This window comes from Cibotium barometz, chromosome 42, assembly GCF_041138505.1.
Source record: "Cibotium barometz isolate CiBa-2024 chromosome 42, ASM4113850v1, whole genome shotgun sequence".
In the NCBI taxonomy this organism is placed as follows: Eukaryota; Viridiplantae; Streptophyta; class Polypodiopsida; order Cyatheales; family Cibotiaceae; genus Cibotium; species Cibotium barometz.
Genome location: NC_141087.1, coordinates 3448837 through 3469777, shown reverse-complemented (window position 1 = coordinate 3469777; position 20941 = coordinate 3448837). Strand labels below are relative to the sequence as shown.

Sequence of the window (20941 nt, the reverse complement as noted above, 5' to 3'; positions counted from 1 at the left end):
GTCTCAAACAAGTTCCAAGAACTTGGTATGAGAAAATTCATGCATGCTTGAGCAGCCAAGGATTCAACAATAGTCCAATTGAGAGAGCACCCTCTATGTCAAAGAGGGTCATGGTGTTTTGATTATGTTCATACTCTATGTGGATTACATGCTGTTGACTGGAAATAATGAGGATGCAATTTCAGCTTTTAAAGCTACATTAAAGACCTCATTTAAAATGTCAGATTTGGGTTTATTGCACTATTACTTGGGCATACAATTTGTGCATATGGATGAAGGTATTTTTATGCTTCAATCCAAATACATATAGAAGCTCTTGCATAAGTTTGGCTTCTAGGATTGTAAGTCTATTTCTACATCTGAAGAACCCGCGCTCAAATTGAGCATGTATGATGGGAAGAGCCTTATGACATGAGCCTGTATAGCCACTACCTCATATACTTGTGCAATACACGCCTAGATATTCAGTTTGGTGTGTCCTAGTCAAGCAAATTCATGCACAGCCTAGGGACAAAGCATTGGCAAGCTGTGAAACACATTTTTCACTATCTTCAGGGCACCCTGGATGAAACTCCAGGGGACTGGGGTCTTTGACACACTTGTTGATACCATCAATGCATATTAAAACATTTAAACATGGCCATAGCCTTGACACATATCCATCATCACTTTGCATAAAACATAAAAGATGGATAAAACATCCATAAACGCTGAAAGTGGAGCTTGCACATGTGACACCGCATAGAGGCCGGAATGGGCTGACCCCCCCCCCCCCTTTGAGTATTTTATTACCAAAGGAGAATAATATCATGTACAAGCTTTGAGGGCCTTACTCTACCCACGAGATATACCAGATTATCCATATACAACCATCGTTGGATCAAACACACAGGCTATTATCAAAAGAAGCCTCTAAATAGTGTGAATGTGTAAACCACCTCTTCCCGAGAGGGTACTGATCTCCCCCATCACCATGGGTCTTCAAGATGCCATATGTGAGAAACTCAGTTGAAGCAAATAATATACCATATACATCACCATAAACAAGTTGGGCAGCACTATGGGCAACCAAAACAAGTCAGGGCAGCACCAATAGAGCTGGTACAGTAGGTACAGAACCTAAAACAGACTACAGTAGGTGCAGCCCTCCACTCAGCTGGTACATGTACAATGGCTGGTACAACAGATACAATGGCTGGTACAACAGGTACAGTCGTTGGTACAGAAGGTACAACAAGTACAAGGATTGGTACAACAGGTACAGTCGTTGGTACAGAAGGTACAACAAGTACAAGGATTGGTACAACAAGTACAGTGGTTGGTACAGCATGTACAAGTACAAGGGCTGGTACAACAAGTACAGTTGCTAGAAATCATAATAAAATGATTAAATACCCTTGCCTTCAGTATTTCATCGTGATGGAAGCCTCCAAAACAGTCCCCAACAGGCGATATTCTTCATGGGTAGCCTTCAAGAGAGAGGGAAAGAGAGTAGCCATCATTAGGGCAGCCTGTAATGGTGGTAGAGGCTAGTGTGGAGCCAGAGAGCCTCCCTTAATGAAGAGAGAGGGCTCCAACTTATAGATTTGGGCCTCCCATGGGCTAAAATGGCAAGAGAAGGCTATAATGACAAGTGTGAGGCCACTTGTTTCACTTTGATCCACTTTCTTGCCACATGTTGCAATCTAAGAGATGGGTTCGCCCATAATCTTTATCTCTAAAAATATCCCAACTGGTAGCCCATTTGTCATAGGTACTTTGGCAACTCTTGGTATCTGCCCAATTCCGGACGTAATGACGCGAACAGAATTTCCATTGGAGTCGGGCCAAAAATAGCAACTCTCCTAAATTTTAGGAGTGTGATCCTTTGTATCCCAGGATAATCCCCCAATCCCAACGCTTGTTCTTTCTGAATATTTGGACATCCTAGAGTCTGATAGAATGTGTAGCAGAAGAAGGGAAAGTGGAAACACAGGAGGGAGAGAGAGAGAGTGAGAGAGAGATGAGAGGAAACACAGGTGAGAACCTTCTCTCAATATCATCACCAAAAGGAATACATGTCCAGAGCAAGAGGGGAGAACCTCGTATGTGAGGGATTGCAACTAATCTCCTCAGCAACTCAGCTACAAAAGCAACAGAATAAGCTGCTAGGTACACCGCTCCTGTGGAAGAAAACAACCATATAGGTTGCGATGTGTTGCTCCAAATAATGGTTGCAAATCCAAGTATAAGAACACTCCCCGAAGTCGAATGTATGAAAAAACTCAAAACCAACCAAGATCAGATCCTGTAGATAATCAATCTTGGGAGAAGCAAGCTGCTCCTCACTGGAACCCTCAAAAGAAAGAGTTAATCTGCTCCAACTCTGTACCAAGAGTAGCCAAATGCTGTACAAAAGCATCCTCTGAAAAGGTCGGCATTGCAAGATGTAAAGACTCTGTAGAAAAGATGGGGTCCATCTACTCAAACTCTGTGCCATGAGTTGCCCAAAGCTGTACATAAGTACGTACCACTGAGGTGGGCATTGCAAGATGAAAGGACCCCAAGATGAAAGGACCCCACATCCCTCTCTAAAAAAAAATATCGTCGGACTAATATAAGTCCAACCTGATTCTGATCCAAATCCAAAAAACTCTGGAAGCACCACTGTGTCCCAGGCACGGTTAGCAACCATAGATCCAAAGCATCCCACCGGGTCCAAAAAACCATCCTCCAAAACAACAAGCTTGCAGAACTGGCAGGGGGAGGGGCATCCTCAGAAGCATCACAAAGAGATGCAGAGATAGACTCCTCACAATGAGGAAGGGAAGTAGGAATATAATTGCAGTGGTAACAAAGTCCTCAAAAGCATCACAGATAGCAGAAGATTGTTCCAGAAGTAGAACCAGATCCCAAGAATCAGGAACAAATAAATGATCCAGGTGAAAGGATCACACCGCAAGGGCAAAACACCCTCCTTGTTTTGCAAACACTGCAAAGAACACAAGCTCGGACAAAATAAACTCTGCTGAGGATCTCTGAAAAGATCATTGCTCTCCTCCAAAATCTGTAAACTCCTGTCATAGAAGAGAAGTCTCCACAGATACAAAACAGCTCCCGAAACTGATCCTCAAGTGAAGTAGCTGGAGATAGGCCCCCTTTGAGTGTAGAAAAACTCCTAAAGGAAGCAAAACGCGGCCAAATCAGTGCTATCCAGTAAAAATAGCACTCCACCGCCAACAGAAGGCAAGGAACATGTAGAAACCGGGAAACCGTGTAGGCTAGGAACAAAACACAGGTATAGATGCTCCAAAACCATCAAAACTCTGACTGAAATCTGAAATTCAGAATCCTCCTCAAGTACCAAACTGCCTCCAAAGCCACAGTCCAAACAAGAAACCCCCTTTGCAAGTGATATGTGTGGACGGGAGAAGAAAATGTAGCCAAACAAGGGCTACAAACCTGAAAATTCAGGTCAACTAGTGTCCACACCTCCTAGGAGGAAAAACGCTGAAGAGAAGGTACTTTTGGGTCCAACAGATGAAGCATAGGTGAAGGTAGAGCTACCAACAAGATCGGTTCAGAAAAACGCAGCAACCATGGCTGCAAATCTGAAAACATAGAGGTAAAAGGGGCTGTAGAATAGGCTGAATATGGAAACGTTGAAACCTCAGATCAAGAACTGCTGTAGAGAACAAGTACAATCGGGGGGAGAGGGGGGGATGGCACACGATAACCAGAAGGGACAGGCAAAAGAGGAGCCCAGAGAGCTCCAAGAACAAGGCGTGGGCAAGCCCAAACAGGCCAAAAAACGCAGCCTGTTGGGACAGCAATGTTGCTGCCCAAACCTGGAAAAATAGTCGCCTGAAAACCCTGGAAGGTGCTGCTAGAAGGGCAGATATACTGTCCTGAAAAAAACGCCCCTATCAGGCTGCCTAGAGGCTGCCAACTAACGCCCTGAAGAAGAGGGACTGCAGCCCACTAAATTGGGGATGAGTTAGTCCTTGAAGAACTGAAACGCAAGCTTCAATGCATGGAAAAACGCAGATCTGTCCATAGGCAGAAAAACACAGAAATCAAGAGGTAGAGCAACTTTCCTAGCACAAGTCCGTGTGGTCCGTTCTGTGATGGGGTCCGGGATCCTCAACTTCTAATTGTCCGAATCCGGGTTCTCGAAAAAGATGCACGAGCGTGCCAAATGGCAAAAATTTTCAACCGTGGCCCAAACGGCGCCGAAGAGGCATGAAAATCGAATCATGCATGGACAAATGTGTGGCAAGCAACCCGGATCTTTCTTGTTGTGTTCAGATCCGATTCGGACTCATTTTGGACCCAAAGCTCTGTTATGGCGATTTTGCACTATCTTCGTCGGGACCCAACTTTGACGCGCTGGGAGAACTGATTGCGATGCCCAAATCCATGCACGGAGTGATGTGGACATAGAGCAACTTCCCTAGCACAAGGAGGGAGCATCCAACGCTGACAATCATCGGCACTCTGATACCAAGATAGAATGTGCAGCGGAAGAAGGGAAAGCAGAAACACGAGAGAGAGAGAGAGAGAGAGAGAGAGAGAGAGAAAGATTTTACTAACGTCTTCCAATAGACCGAACTCGGCCTATGAGACAAATTAGTGTACCTGTGTGGGGTATCCTCTGTCATCCCAACAAAATGAAAAAGTACTGAACTAAAAAGCTGAATCTGGATGTGCAATAAGTACAATGAGTGGGGGAGGTGATGGAGCTCTACTACTAGGAGAATGCAAAGCTATATGCATGGAGTATACAATCATGACATGCAACCTAGCTAGCTCCATCCTGTACCATACTGGGGGTATAGAATGGTATACATCAATGAAGGGGCTGGGCTGTCCCCACAGCTCCTTGAAGAACATGCCTGGGTCGAACTAGTCGCTCCGCACCCTCTCTGTGTGAAACTAAGCTCTGATCTCTGTCATCTCTCTCTGGTATAGGCGTGGTGTCCGAAAGCCAGGTGTCCTCTGTCTCCTGCGGGCTCTGAGTGTCTCTGCTCTCTGGAGAGTAATTCCTTGCTGTGTAGGGGCTGGGAGTGGGGTAGATCTCTGAAAAAATGTAGTAATCTGTGTCTGTCATCCGTAGCTGTCTGAGCTTGTAATGATGTCTCTTTGTGACGCTGTATGTCTAGAATGAATCTCCCCAGTATGCGCTGGTCTGCTGCCTCAAAGATCTAGAGTAGGGAATGTGGCTCTCTGAATAAAATGGGATCTCTCTCTCTGATGACTGTATATGCTCTGCATCTGCATACATAATGCTCCTCACTCACCACCTCCTCTCTGCACAATTTGCTTACCCTCTCCTCTCGGGGGATCCGTGCTGCTCTGCCAGTCTCGATCTCCAATCGATGTGATGAGACTCTAAGTTGACCAATAGCTACTCGGGAGCCTTGTGGTAAAAAGCCCTCCATGTATCTAGGCCTCTCTATAAATCCATAATCAGCGATACTCATGAAGTGATCTTTGTAGTATAGCATCTTTGGTGGAAGAGGCTGTGTAGGCGATATCCATGTCTCTCGTGTATAGAGCTACCATAGGTCCTGTCTCAATACTCTGTTCCTCTCATTATGAGAGAGACGGATATGTGGTGCATCCTTGTCATACTAGAATGGTGGTAGATGATCCATGTCTAGGCCATGCTGTGAGAACCAATGTGTGACCTGTGCATACGATGATCCTCTGTCTCCTGCCTCAGCCAGCTGTCTAGATGCCTCAAAAAAGGAGGCGCAGCAAACTCTGCTCGGATAATGTCATGAGGTACTGACGGTTTGCTGCGTATCATGCGTGCCATCATGAGGGCTTGTGGTCTCTCTATCTGCGTCCACCAATGGGTAGCAAGTCTTGGCGCCCATACCGCTGCTCCATACATCAGTGCCGGTGTGACTAATGTGTCAAATAGCCACCCCTTCGTTCGGGGCTCCTGAAAATGCGCATGGTGGCACTGTCTCTCTAGCCTAGCCAATGCTGCATATCCCCGTGTCAATCTGGCTCTGGTTGCTGAACCCATGGTCCCATGGTGAAGCGTGTGGCTGCTGCAGAGAAGGTAACCCCTAGGTACACGTATGATGTCACCACCTCCACTTGGCGTCCTGCGAGAGTAAATGTCAGCTGACTCCTGCCCTGTCTCAATGTATGAAAGACCATAACCTTGGTTTTCCCAAGGTTCACAGTAAGACCCCTCTGTGTGCAGAAATCATGGAGTGCATGTAGATGCTGCTGTAACCTCCTGGAGACTCAGACACTAATACAATATCATCAGCATAAAGCATAATATGTACTGAGGTACCTGTTAGATCAACTCCATCTCCGCATCCCCGTGTAATGAAGTCAGCCACCTATAAGATCTGAACGAATGAGATATAATGAGAAATGGATGTGAGGAGACGTAATGTAAATCAAGAAAGATAAGAATGGATGTTATGTGAAGCGAATGAATCCTATGTGATGGGATAGAAAATGATGTAACTGGTCAAGAATGGATACACATATGAATTGGAATTGGATTAAATAATATGGATTAATGTGGAATAATGTGGAAAGACGAGAGTTCAATATAGAAACTGTATTTGTGACCTGCTTGTAAATGACTGTTTTATGTCAAGAATGCTGGGAAGCATTTTGACCATCTTGTGATTAAGGTCATGGAGACCTACCTGATAAAGTTGCAACTGCTGACGGAGAGTCAATGGAGGACGTCTCGCGTAGCAAGGTCGGCCGAGCTCTCACCCTATAGGTCCATATGGTCGGCGGCCCATCCATGCTGTAGGCGGCGGATAGCTTCCTTTACCAGCGAGTGGGTAAAGAAGCTAGCCGTGGTAGGTCGAGGCTCCTCTGGCTGAGGTATAGGTGGCTGCTGTGGGGCGTGGTATAGGCCCTCTACATATGTGTGCCATGTCTGTGGGTTTGCAATGGGTGTCGGTGTCCGGGGCTCTCTGAGAGAGAGAGAGAGAGAGAGAGAGAGAGAGAGAGAGGGATGGAGAGGAAACACATTTGAGAACTTGCTCTCAATATCATCACCAAAAGGAATACATGTCTCGAGCAGGAGGGGAGAACCTTGTATGTGAGGGACTGCAACTAGGCAAGCAGTGAGATATGAGGGAGGCATGGCGGTTGTTTATATGCCTACATGAAGGCAGCCGACTGGAGATAAAGTGCCTCCACGACTGGGAAAATACCCAGGACCATAAAATGGGGAATAAATATGGGTAAAATATATGTGAGGGGTGACCAGCCCCTCAAGCTAACATGGTCAGCCCTAGAGGCTAAAATAGGACACCAAATAGGAAGCCAGCAAGTAGGGAATGATGTCTAACAGAGTCCACTAGACCCCTTTCATACTGGGAAATGTCTAGGTTGGTGTTGGTGTTGGACTCACACACTCACACACACAAACCTGCACATTAGGGTTAGGTGCAGGATAGAGAAGCTCACACACAGAAATGAGAGAGAGAGAGCTAAAAGTGTGGTAGCCACAAAATGCAAGTCAACCCTTGCATGTGTGCCACATCCATATAATATAGAAGTACAAAATATTATATGTAGAGTGTCCTTTCACACTTGATATCCAAGGGAAAAAACCACATGGGAAAAAGTGTCTTTGGTTAAGCCCTGTTCACACATAGCACTACCATAAGTGAGCATATGCCTACAAATCCCCCTTGTAGTGGAAGTGTGAACTTGTACAAGGTAGCAAATCACTCTCTGTATGAGAGTAAGCCCAAAGCTTTGCGGAAAGCTTCAAACTTTTCTCGAGGTAAAGCCTTTGTGAATAGATCTGCAACATTATCCTGTGTAGGGCAGTAAGATAAACTGATCTCCCTTGCATGTAGCCTCTCTGGCATAGTGATAATGAATCTCAATGTGCTTGGCACGTGCATGAAATACTGGATTTCGTGCCACGGCCATAGCACTCTGGCTATCAGTGAGAATGGTGGGGGGTGTCTGTTGACACTTACGAAGATCAGCCAATAGTCTCCTCATCCATACACAATCTACTGTAGCTGTGAGTGAAGACTGCCCTGTACTCAGCCTCACAAGTAGATGTGGCAACAGTGGGTTGCTTTTTACTCAACCAAGATATGCATGAACTGCCAAGAAAAAACAATTCCCACTGGTGGATTGCCTGGTATCATAATCACCAGCCCAATCTGAATCACTGTATGCATAAAGCTGCAAGCTGCCCCCCCTGGGATAGAACAAACCAAGATCCAAGGTACCCTGAAGATAACGAAAAATGCGTTTGACTGCTTGCCAATGCCTTGTGCCTGGGCTGTGCATGAATTCGCTCAACAAAGACACCCCAAAAGATATGTGTGGCCTCGTGTTACACAAGTAAATGAGACATCCCACTGCCTAGCTATAAATGCCGGCCTCAAAAGGCTCTCCAATATCATGCATAGTAAGCCGTACACCTGGTTCTACTGGAGTAGAAATGGGCTTACATTCATCCATGTGAAACCTTTTTAGCAAACTTTTTATGTACTTAGTTTGCTGCATAACAATGCCATCATCTGTGTGCATAAACTGTATGCCGAGATAGTAGTGTAAAGGCCCCAAATCTGCCATATCAAATTCAGCTTTCAAATCAGCTTTGAAATCTGAAATTTGTGCTTTGCTAGTACCTGTAATGAGCATGTCATCTACATACAAGATGAGTATGAGAATATCGGCATCGGTTTTCTTCACATACAATGTGCTATCAGCTGGACTATTCACATAACCTTGGCTGGTTAGATGAGCATGTATTTTATCATACCAAGCTCTTGGAGCTTGCTTTAACCCATACAATGCTTTGTGTAACCTGCATACTTTATGTTCCTCACCAGGAACTCTAAATCCAATGGGCTGATTTACATATGCTTCCTCCTGTAAATCCCCATTTAAGAATGCAGTTTTGATGTCCAATTGATGCACTTTCCATCCTTTATGTGCAGCCAATGCAATCACTGATCTTATTGTGGTCATTCTCGAAGTAGGAGCAAAAGTCTCTTCATAATCTATTCCCTTTTTCTGGGAGTAGCCTTTAGCCACAAGTCTTGCTTTGTACCTGTCAATAGTACCATCAGACTTTCTTTTGACTTTGTACACCCACTTTGTTCCAATGACATGCTTGCCTTTAGGCAATTCTACAAGATCCCAAGTATTGTTCTTCATGATAGAAGAGATTTCAGCTTGCATAGCTTGCACCCAATGTTCATTCTCATGTGTTTCTTCATAAGAAGAAGGCTCTTCTGAATCAAAGAGACCACCCATTGTTAATGCAGACTCCCCACGATGTATATTCAAAGCATGGCTGGAACTAGCCCTTGTTCTACCTGTGAGTCGAGTTGCAAGTTTGCTTTCTTGCAAAGTTTTCAGCAACCATCTTGGCACTGACTTGGCTGTGTCTATGGCTGTTTGCTCTTCCCTGACAAGATGTATGAGCTGTAATTTACTTTCAGCTCACAGCTCCATCTTTGGGGAATGGTTTTCGTTGCATCTTTCCCAAAACACATCCCTCACATAACTCAAGAAGCGGCATATTATCAACCATACGATGCTTCTGCATAAGCATCAAACTCCGAAAATTTACATGCCCAAAACGAGCATGCCATAGCTCTGCATCATGCATTCAGGAGTGTGGGCAGCCACTGTATTTGCATCATAAGTACACTTGTCATAGCTGTCCAGCTTGTACAAGCCTTTGTATCATGTTCTAGAAGTGACTATTTCATACCCTTTGATGGGTCTTTTACCAAACACTTCCTATCTTCAAATTCAACCTTTAAACCTTGGTCGTTTATGGCTAAGACGGAGAGCAGATTTTTTTTAATCCCTGGAATATGCAATACATTTTTCATACATATATTGACACCTTTGGCTGCAATAAGTATGACATTGCCAATTCCCTTTACTGGATATGTGGTATGATCTGCACATGATACAGTGCGGCCATTTGAAGCATAAACCAAGTGTTGAAATACTTCTTTGCAAGCACTTGGTGTGCCACTAGTGCGTGTGACCAAAAAAGTGTACTCTTCCTGGATTACATTAGCTGATTGTTGTGCTTTGTTACCAGAAGAGTGTGCTACTGCATTGCGTGCTTCTTTCCTTCTCTTTTGCAATCTGCTTCCTACATTCACTGATGTAGTGTCCAGGCTTATGGCAGTAGTGACATTTGCCCTTCTTTTTGGGCTTGTTTGCATTCCCTTTGTCAGACTTTTCACCACCAGAAGAGAGCTGTCCATGACCAGCCTTGCTAGACTGTTGTCCCCCATGCTTAAAGCTCTTTGCTTTACCCTTATCCTTGGCTGTAAATGCCTTGTCTCCACCACGGTTGCTCGATAAGTTTGCTCTTGTTTGCTCTTCCTGCAAGAGTAAACCCACGAGCTCTTCAAAAGTGACGGGATCACCACCTCCTCTCATTGAGAGGTTGAGAGAGGTGTGAAAGCCCAAGTAGGAAGGTGGTAAGGAATGAAGAGTATTGGTGACCATCTGTCTGTTTGGGATAACCTCATCAATGTTGAGCAATTGTTCCTGCAAATCTTTCACTTTGGTGAGATGATCTGCCATGGAGTCACCCTCATCCATAGAAAGAAGATCCAATTGCCTCTTCAAGTAGGCAACTCTTGCCTTGTTGCGTACCTGATACATTGCTTCCAATGTGTCCCATGCAAGCTTCGATGTCTTGCAAGAAAGAATGTGCGGAATAATAGTCTTTTTCATTGAAAGGGCTATCAATGACATTGTCTGTGCATCCCTAGAGTCCCATCTCTTTTGCTCTTGTGTGGGAGCAGGTTCTACATGAGGAGCTCTTTGAGCACCTCCCCTTTGAGGCGTGGCTGCCTGTATGGTAAGTGGGCGTGTGTCATCACCACACACGATGCCCCAAAGCCCTTTGGCTACCAGCAAATTATGGATCATGAAACTCCAGAGGGAGTAGTTAGATCCATTCAACTTGTCCTCTTGGGTGAGCGCACCAAAAACATATGTAGCATTGAGCCATGTCAACAAAATATACCTGCAAGCAAACCAAACACCAATGTGCAATGCCAGGCAACCAAATGTCCTGTGCAAATGTTTGCCTGCAAACTGAAGCAAGTGTAAACCTGCACCAAATTGTCCAATGACAAATCACAGCTGTAATGCCCAATTACATGCTCCAATCTGAAAAGCTCCAATTTTTATGCACTCCAATTGCTTCAGTGTGCAGTTAATTGGCCAATTTTCACGAAAGCCCCAAATTTTTGCAACTGAAAGAGGCTCAATTTGCTGATTTTGACCTCAATTTGGAAAACCCCCAAATTCCAAACCAAACAATATGAATGGCACCACCTGCAATTTTTTTGGCAGAGGGTAACTTTTGGCAAACCCCTAGAATTTTGTTTGAATCTGACCTGCCTTGAAATGGCTGCAAAATTTGTATTTGCACGTGAATAAAAATGTGTATAAAGAGTACCTGTAGGCGAGGACAGTACGGATGGTACAGACGTGTATTGCAGCGTCAGTCGGGGAGCACACAGATGCGAAGAAGAGTGGCATAGGCGTGCAGAGGCCAGCATTTGAGTACCAGCAGGGAGGCGCAGGTAAAGATGTCGTGACAGGCTAGTGCAGGTCAACGTGCACTGCCAACGGTGGTTTGAGCGGCAGGGCAGCTGTCAGAGTTGCAGCACAGAGTCGACGGGCGGGGAGCCGGCGGCGCACAGACTCGACAGGCTAGGTGGAGGCGGCGCTAGCAGGAGTAGCTGCGCCAAGAACCCGGCGGCAGCGAAGACCTGGCCAGTAGCGCAGCCGGCTGGGTGGCGGCGGCTGTTGTCTGCGCAATAAGAGCGCTGGCCGCGCAGGGCGGCGGCGGTTGGCTCCGCGCTAAGAGTGCCGGCTGGGTGGGTGGAGCTGGGCGCCGGAAGCTAGGCGACGGACGGAAACTGGATTTTCGACAGAAATCCACAGGCGACGGATCCGTCCGATGGAAATCCACAGTTAGCTGCAGGGCCAAGCTTGAACTTCCAGAGGGGCCTGGACTGAAGCTCTGATACCAATTGTTGGTGTTGGACTCACAGACTCACACACATAAACCTGCACATTAGGGTGGTTAGGTGCAGGATAGAGAAGCTTACACACATAAATGAGAGAGAGAGAGAGAGAGAGAGAGAGAGAGAGAGAGAGCCAAAAGTGTGGTAGCCACAAAATGCAAGTCAACCCTTGTATGTGTGCCACATCCATATAATACAGAAGTACAAAATATTATATGTAGAGTGTCCTTTCACACTTGATATCCAAGGGGAAAAACCACATGGGAAAAAGTGCCCTTGGTTAAGCCCTGTTCACACATAGCACTACCATAAGTGAGCATATGCCTGTAGTTGGTGACACTGGATCTTGGATTGTTCTATCCCAGGAGGGCAGTTTGCAGCTCCATGCATATAGTGATTGAGATTGGGCTGGTGATTATGACACTTGGCAATCTACCAGTGGGAATTGCATTTTTATGGGCAGTTCATGCAAATCATGGTTAAGTAAATACTAAAAAGCAACCCACTGTTGCCACATCTACCCGTGAAGCTGAGTACATGGCAGTCTTCACTACTATGGTAGATTGTGTATGGCTAAGAAGGCTACTTGCAGATCTTCGTGAGTGTCAACAGGCAGACACCCACTGCCATACTCACTGATAGTTAGAGTGCTATGGCCGTGGCACGGAATCTAGTTTTCCATGCTCGTACCAAGCACATAGAGATATGTCAGGGAGAGGCTTCTTGCAGGGGAGATCACTTTGACCTACTGCTCTTCACACGACAACATTGCAGATCTGTTTACAAAAGCATTATCTCGAGAGAAGTTTGAAGCTTTCCGCAAAGCCTTAGGCTTGCTCTCTTAGAGAGAGTGATCTGCATCCTTGTATAGGTTCACATTACCACTAAGGGGGGGGGGGGGGGGGATTTGAAGGCACTCTGTGTAGTGCTACATGTGAACATGCTCTTACAAGGGGCACTTCTTATCCTACGGGTTTTAACTTTTTTCCCCCTAGACATTTGGTGTGACAGGACACCTATATTATCACTTGTACTTGTCTATTTGTTTATTATTGAGTGAACATATGTGCAAGCTCTTCTGCCACTCTCTCTCGAGCTCATTTTTGCTTCTTGTGTGAGTGTGTGAGCTTTCTTTGCCTTGCAAACCCTAATATTAGTTTTCTAAGAGTCAACGGGAGGTTGACACAATCTGTAGTGTGGAGGATACAAGCAAGGTTTGTTGTTGGGATATTTACATCAATAAGCCAAAGGTCGTTCTAAGATGTTGCAAAATTGAGTATAAATTTGGTTTTTGAACTATGAAGTTTTTTGCAATCATATCACTTATATTGATTATGAATCTCATTAATGATTATTTAAATTTGTATTTAGAATTATAATTTATTTTCAAGAATATCGCGGTCTTCATTATGAGAAACTTAAAATTGTGCTTATCTGCAAGGATGAATGATAAGTTTAGGATATGAGATCTTGCTATGTTGCCCTTACGCTTCATTGAAGTAAAATATGAGCGTAAGGGAGAGTAGAAATAAGGTCTATGGTCAGAGCTGGCTATCTTGCAGGCTTATATGGTGATTTATTCTTTGTTGTTAGCAGTATTCATATGTGAGTCATTAGTATGCTTGGGGAAAAACAATGCGTAGTCGTTAATGACAAGTTAGTGTTGTAGCTTTTTATGGACATTGCTTTTGCTCAGTTTAAGCCAACTTTCTTTTATATGTTTGTACTTAATTTTCTCAATCTTTATAATTTTAAATTGAATCTTTTTTATGCGACATATTTATCTTTTTAATTTTAGGGGATACTAATCATATTTTCTATTGTTTAGGTTTATCATTCTGATGAGTTTTGTGCTTTCATTGTTGTTGCAGGCATTAAATCAATATGAAGAGGAGCTTCGGTGAGTTGAAAAAGTTTGTAAGCGGGTCTAAATCCAGTTATTGTATTCATGGTAGCTGCATGCTGTGGCATGTGGACAGCTACGAGTGTGAGTGGTAGTCAAGTGCCATTCATGATCTACTTTATGGTTGTAATTGCAGCCAATTTTTTCATTAGGAAAGTTAGTGAAGCTACTTCTTAAGTAGCTCTGTCCATTCTTTTTTTTTTTTGGCCTTTAAAATCATTGTTCTTTTCTTGCTCTGCTTACGATGATAGAAAGCCTGTCAAATGCTTGCTTGGCTTTTTTTCCTAGGTTTTGTAAAGTGTGTCTCATTTATATGACATGTTCTATCAGGCTAGATGGTGCTGAAGATTCTTTGGTCAAGATGAAGGCTGCTGAAGCTGATATTGAAGAAAAACAGAAGTCAAAGGTATACAGAAAGTGTTTACTCGTGTCTATGCACTTTCATTGCTTCTTTGCTTTGCTTGCTAAGTCAAGTGGAAATATGCATCTGCGTCTACCTGTTCTGAAGACTAGTTTACCCTGCGAAATCTGGGATTAATGGGTTTGGAAAGTCTAGGATTCTAGTAAAGCCTTTAGTGTTTGGGTTGGGTGTTTAATAAGAGTCACACCTATGCATGTGTGCTCATTGTGCTTACATGCTTATAGGAAGTTTTGTTTTGTTTTACTTCATCAGCTTATGTGTTTCAAAGAAATCATATCTATCTGCCAGTTTTGCTTTGGGATTCAACTTTTGATATGTCCCAAACAATGAGGATCTGGATTCTTTGGAAACCTATTGAGTAACCCATGCTTGGGTGCTGAAGTACTGCTGTACTGATTTGCTTACTAAGAGCCTTTATTTTCCCCTCTCCCTCTCCCCCTCCCTCTCCCCCTCCCCCTCCCCCTCCCTCCTTCCCCTTCCCTTCCCTCCCCCACCTTCCCTTCCCCCTTTTCCCTTGTAGAGTGTATGTCATGGGAAATCTATCGAGTTGTGTGTGCTCTCTCCCCTCACGTTTCACTGCATCTCCACATTGTGCATGCGTGCGTGCGTGCATGCTGCTGCTGTGTATCCCCGACCTCAACATTTCGTATCAGAGCTGTTGAGATTCTTGCCTTGTGTGCTTGAACTTTATTCCTGTTGCTGCAGGGCGCCATCCCTGTTCAACCTCCCGCGACTTTGCTGTCGGATTTGTGCACAGCTCCTCGCTGGGTGCTCCACCTCTGCCCCACTTTGTCGGCAGCACCACCTCCAACGATCCACAGAGAGAGAGAGAGAGAGAGAGAGAGAGAGAGAGAGAGAGAAGTGGCATACGATGGTGCTCCGCCAATCCCAGCTGAGCAAAGTCCACGGAGCCTTACCTGGAGAACCCCATTTTTCGGCCTCGTTTGCGGTAGTTGCATCTGCACCTTTTTTCATGCCGAGACTTCGGTGCTCTCGCTCTTGCATCCTCTCCTTGGCATTGACCTTCTGCATCGACATTGATCTTGTGCACCGCTTGCCTCTGGTACTTCTTCGTCGGCCTCGCTTGTTTATTTTTTGCTAGGTAATTTTCTTTGCTCCCTACAATGTTATGTTCAATACATATGTAGATATTCTATCATCAGTGGTTCACTTTGGCAACTATATTGGTTGCATGAAGTGGGCACTACATGTGCAGTGTGTTGGTCAGGTTACATTTGGTGTGGGTCAGGAATTTAATTTGGAGATAAACATGGCTGGACATGATGTATTTGGTTGAGGATAAGTTGGATGGGACCATCTATTTACTATGGTTATACATAATGGAGCATGTATTGTTGCCAAAGGCGTTTGGAATGTGGTGATTAGACTTGAGGCACACCTTGCCTCACCAGCACATCAACTGTCTGCGAGACAGGTGCTTTGGTGGGTGATACTGTATCTACTTTGACAATATATCTTGCACCCCCTTCAAGTGCGAAGCAAGCTAGGTGGAATGGCAAAGATGCCCATGCACATGCTTTAATAGCTTTGTTTGCAAAGAGACGCATAATTTCTCATATTCTCTCATGTAAGACTGCCAAGGAGGCTTGGGATGTGCTTGGCACAGCGCTTTGCCACGTGCACAATGATGCACCTGTTACCTTCCTGCATCGGTAGCTTGAGATAGGGCATATAAACGAGGGAGATTCGATGGATGGTTTTCTCGTGAAAATCAAACATGTGAAGGAGCAGCTTGCAAGCGTGGATGAGGTGTATTTTGATAGTTCATTGGTGCCTATTGTTCTCAATGCATTGCCGGACTTATACTAGAGTTTTGCTTCTACCATCAGACTCATGATGAAGGGTAATCCAAATGCTCGGACTTTTGATGAGTTGGTTTCAGTACTCTTGCAAGAAGAGCAATCAAGGCAAAACAAGTTTGTGATGTGTATTGGCGATTAGGCCCTCGTAGCAAATCAATGTGGTAAAGACAAAGCATTCTCAGAGGGGGTTATTGGTCTAAGACAGATTCAACCTATTCCTTTGGCAAGGATACAGGGAAAGAGAGTGACAAGCCTAAGAAGAAGAACAAGTGCAACTATTGCAAGAAAGCTGGTCATTACATTAATGAGTACAAGAGAAGGCCGGCAAAGGAGAAAGGGAAGAAAGATTCAGTGTGTGGTTGTGGCTGATGCATCAGCACTTGGTGTTGAGAAGAAGGAATCCTCGAAGCACAGGATGATTGGGCATTTCATGTGCAATGTAGTTATGATCCTTCTCTACATGATGTATGCATGTCAATGACAGATTCACATGTCTAGTATTTTGATAGTGGTGCTAGCAAGCACATCACGTCTCACCGACATCTGTTTTCATCTCTTGGGTCTTCTCCCCAAGGAGGTACTGTCACATGTGCGAACAACTCCTGTTGAGGTGGCCCAATAGCCACCCATCTTATGAATGGAAAGACTTATCTTCTCCCTCCCTTCTAGGGAAACAGACGCCTTCTTCAATTTTCAGCATAACCAGTCCACACACATACTTTTTGGCATGGTTTCTTGCTTCTCCAACTCTTGGATCAGCCGCCGGCAAATGTGTGCTACACTGCTGTCCAGCCCTTGGGAGTCCTTTTTAGCTACTATCTCTTGGATATGTACGAGCTGAAAATGTTTTGGAGCATTTCTAGTGTCGACAAGTTGATCAAAAGCTGATTTCTTCTCTCAAAATCAACAAATTTAGCATTAATAGCTTCCTCAAGTTCCCTTTATCTACTCTACATCCGTATGCTTGACAATTAAGGCCTTCTATGTCTCGGCTGGCACATACATGCTTGTGTATGGATGCCAGTGGAGCATAGCTACTTGTGGCAAGACATTGGGGATTGGGGAGTGAGGTTCTTCACGACAAAAGATGTGGAATCAACCCTGACTTCAACAAAATATGTTTGCAAAATGTTTTCATTGCATGGATGTCATTGGAAATTTGGCATCTAATGCTCGTGAAGCTTGTATCTTGAGAAATCCTTGATAATGCAATCATTTTACAACGGTCCGGCCCTATTGTAGTGTCATTTAAATTTAAGCATTGCTATCACATTTGGTTTTGTGCCATTTCATCTTGTTTAATAGCATTAATAGTTCAAGTGCGTGACAAGATTATGCTCAACTCTTTTTGTTGAATTACGTTGGTATCAGAGTCTAGGATCTTCCTCCTTTTTAGGAGTGTTCACTAGGTACGGTATACCCCTGGTAGTTCATGGAGCGGACGAGACCTCCACCTTACTCACCTTCTCTATCGGGCTTCATGGTAGACTGGAGAGAGTAGAGACCTCCTTAGAGGACCTCAGAGGATGCATCTTGCAAAGGGTGAGGGTGATTGGTTCTCATGCTAATGAGTGGCACAGAGTGGCTAGAGAGAGAGAGAGAGACTCTAGTGGGACCCGGGAGAGTGGACATGGTAGGATCCAAAGGACAATGAGGAGATGCTTGGCATCCCCTTTTTTTTGCTTACATTGCATAGCTAGGCCGTAGGATTCAGATGTCAAGGATAGAGGGCACTCCAACACCAGCAGGACATTGGCGGTCCCAGGGCCTCCCATGATCCATCGCACTCTCTCTCATATTTTTCGAAGCGGTTGTGGGATAGTTTTCGGCCGCAGAAGATCACCCTTTTCACGTGGCTGGCGGAGGATTCTACACATTTTCACTATGGATCGAACCTCCGCCTGTGTTGTGTGGGGCATAGTTGCTTGGGCCACTAAGGCCGTGCTTCATGTCATATGAGCAAAGAGGTGGGGGACTAGCCCTTCAGGTCTTTCACCCTCACATTTTTGCAGTGTCAGTCCTAGCTCCATTCACTAGCGGCTAGTCACCAGGTTCTTGCGAGAGACGGGAGATTTGCAGTGGTATAGCTGCGTGGCACATATGGAGAGTCCGATGCAGCAAAGACATCGAGGCACCCTCACCTCGCCAACAGAGTCCATCTGGAGCATCTGGCTCGATATCATTCGTACCCTGCATGGTTAGTGGGACAGCTTTAGGGTGGCTTAGACTGCAAGGGAAGCGTCGAGAGGCCTTCCTGAGTATCTGGCATCATGGTTCCTTTCTCATACGGACAGTGGTGGCAAGCCCACCTGGCACTGTAGACCACCTCAGTTTGTCACCGTGTAGCAGAGTGCATGACTGCACGTGACATTCCCTCATGCTTAGCTTGGCATCAAGTGCATAGCTTTGAGGTAGTCCTCTAATAACTGTGGATACTCGAGGAAGAATTCTTCATCTAGCTAAACGGCTTCATGGGTCTCTCGATCTTTGAACTTTGCATAAAATTCGCGAAGACAACGTCCAAAACCATGCTTCCAGGGATGTAGAAGGATTTGCTCAAGCTCTATCACCTTTGCTTCATCAACCACTTCTGGCTGCTGCTTTTCTAGAACATTCTGCAATGAAGGTCCAATATAAGGCCTTAAAACCAAGAGACGAGGAAGATGTAAATCATCCAACTGTCTGGCAATTTGAGTTGCATGGTGACGTCGCTCGTCTTCTCTATGATGGAAAAAGGACCAAAATGTTTGAATGACAACTTTGAATAGTGCTTGCCCACTTGCTTGAGGCTTTGCTTCATGATTTTACATATACCCATTCACCTTCTTTGAAATTGACGTCTCTTCGTGACTTGTTTGGTGTACGCCCGTCGCCCTGGGCTTTGGTAAGATGCTCTTTGACGCACTCAATGGTGGGGGTGGGTGAAAAAGTTTCTGTCGTCTTGTTGGCTTCCAAGGAAGGAGAGATCATCCTCGTGAGAAGGGATGAAAATATTCGACCAAATGCTGCCTCGTACAGAGTTCTGCCAACACTCGATGAGTGAGCGTCATCGAGAATTGCCTGCACCAACGGGAGATGAAGCTCCCACTTCGACTGTTGATCATGGCAGTATGCTTTAAGCACATCGAAAGCCAATCTCGGTTTGGTCATGGGTATGGGGATGGAATGCATAGGACAATTGCAATTTGGTACCAAAGTTGTCAAACAGAGCTCGCTAGAAATGAGATGTAAACTTCGGGTCCGTATTTGAAGTAATGGTCCGTGGCAAACTACAAATTGGATACCAATGTCGGAGAAAGAGCCGGGCTATATCTTCTCTTGTGGCCGTCTGCTTGTAACACACGGAAGCTCTGGGAGTCTTCTTTCAGCCCTAAACACCACTGAGAACATGCTAATGCAAAAACGCAGACAAAAGGGAGAGTAGAGAGAGAGAGAGAGATGCTAGAAATTCAGTATATTTCATATGGTACAAAAAGGTACTCAGTCCACAGCCCTAGGTTGCCTTGTAAAAAAGGTGAACATCACCAAAATTTGTCCTTCTCTAAGGACCCTAAGGACCCATTCCAACTGCTGGTCGGCCAGTCTACAGTACATTAAATGCTTTAAAATGCTGTCCGATTGGGCTTCTTCAGTTGTCATGATGCGCTTGCAGCCCGCCTTGTCCTCTGGTTCAGCCGACCACCCTGTAAGCAGCCGACAGCAGTCTTGTACAGTCGACAGTCCTTGTCTCAGCCGACTGTCATTCCTTTCATCTAACGTAGTTGACAGGACGTCCTTCAATGCCTTCCATGCCCTGCTCCAAGTCCACAGTGCACCTTGTGCTCCAAATCCTAGCTCTAATGGTCTTTTTCTTGGCTGCCCCTTCTGGATTAGCTCTGAGAATGTCCATGGCATTTCATGCACATGATACTGCTTGCATGGTATAAGCATACAAAATTTATTGAATCTGTCATCTATCGTCATACCCTGAGTATTCCGAGATCCACTAGATGCGGGAAGGGGTCCAACAAAATCCATCGAAATGTCATGAAACGGACCCTCAAGAATGGGCAATGGTCGAAGCAATCCTGCTTGGTTGGTATGAGATACTTTCACTTTTCGACATATGGAACACTGAGAAACATAGTTGTATAGCATCTTCAACCAATAAAATGATCTTTATAACTTCTCTAAGGTCGTGTTGATTCCGTGATGACCACCAACAAGTGAATCATGGACATCATGGAGGAGTGCCGATCTTTTCTCCCTGAGAACACATAGTTGATCCTTGTAAAACGGCCAACCGTCCTGAATGGTGTAATGACCTAGTTCGGAATAAAGGGCCATACTGTAAGGAGTACCTGATTCTCGACAATCTATATACTGTGTCTTCATACTGTCTAAATCTTTCCCTTGTATCTCCAACACAGTGGATTCTTGCACTGTGTGAATACTACCTTTGCGACTAAGAGCGTCCGCGACGGGGTTGTTCTTGTTAGCAGTCATCTCCTATCTATACATTACACCAGGGCTTCTGTTGTGGGTGTGCCTACCCATTTTTGGTGTTCTCCCATTTAGGTCATTATAGCCTTTTGAAGACGTTAATATAACATTTCATTTCATTTCTCTCTCTCTCTCTCTCTCTCTCTCTCTCTCTCTCTCTCTCTCTCTCTATTTTTGCACGTCTTCCTCTATGTTGTGCGTTATTTTTCATCATGAATGATTGCTGAATTTTGAGCATTGAAGGTTTTTTTTTTTCGGGGAAAAAGATCCTTCAATTAGTTAAAGACAAAAA

At 44.9% G+C, this 20941-nt stretch overlaps 1 protein-coding gene across 4 annotated transcripts in view; it reads left to right on the top strand.

Annotated features, from left to right (window-relative positions):
- The window catches only part of LOC147614070 (FHA domain-containing protein DDL-like), a 46119-nt gene that overhangs the window by 9978 nt on the left and 15200 nt on the right, over positions 1-20941 (top strand). For 3 of the 4 annotated variants that reach the window (XM_086780609.1, XM_086780608.1, XM_086780611.1), the window contains exons 3-4: positions 13892-13920; positions 14254-14329. In XM_086780609.1, coding sequence (XP_086636735.1) covers positions 13892-13920; positions 14254-14329 — 105 coding nt within the window. Of the gene's footprint in view, positions 1-13423; positions 13592-13891; positions 13921-14253; positions 14330-20941 lie in introns of those variants that run through there. The other variant, XM_086780612.1, reaches the window with a different exon arrangement.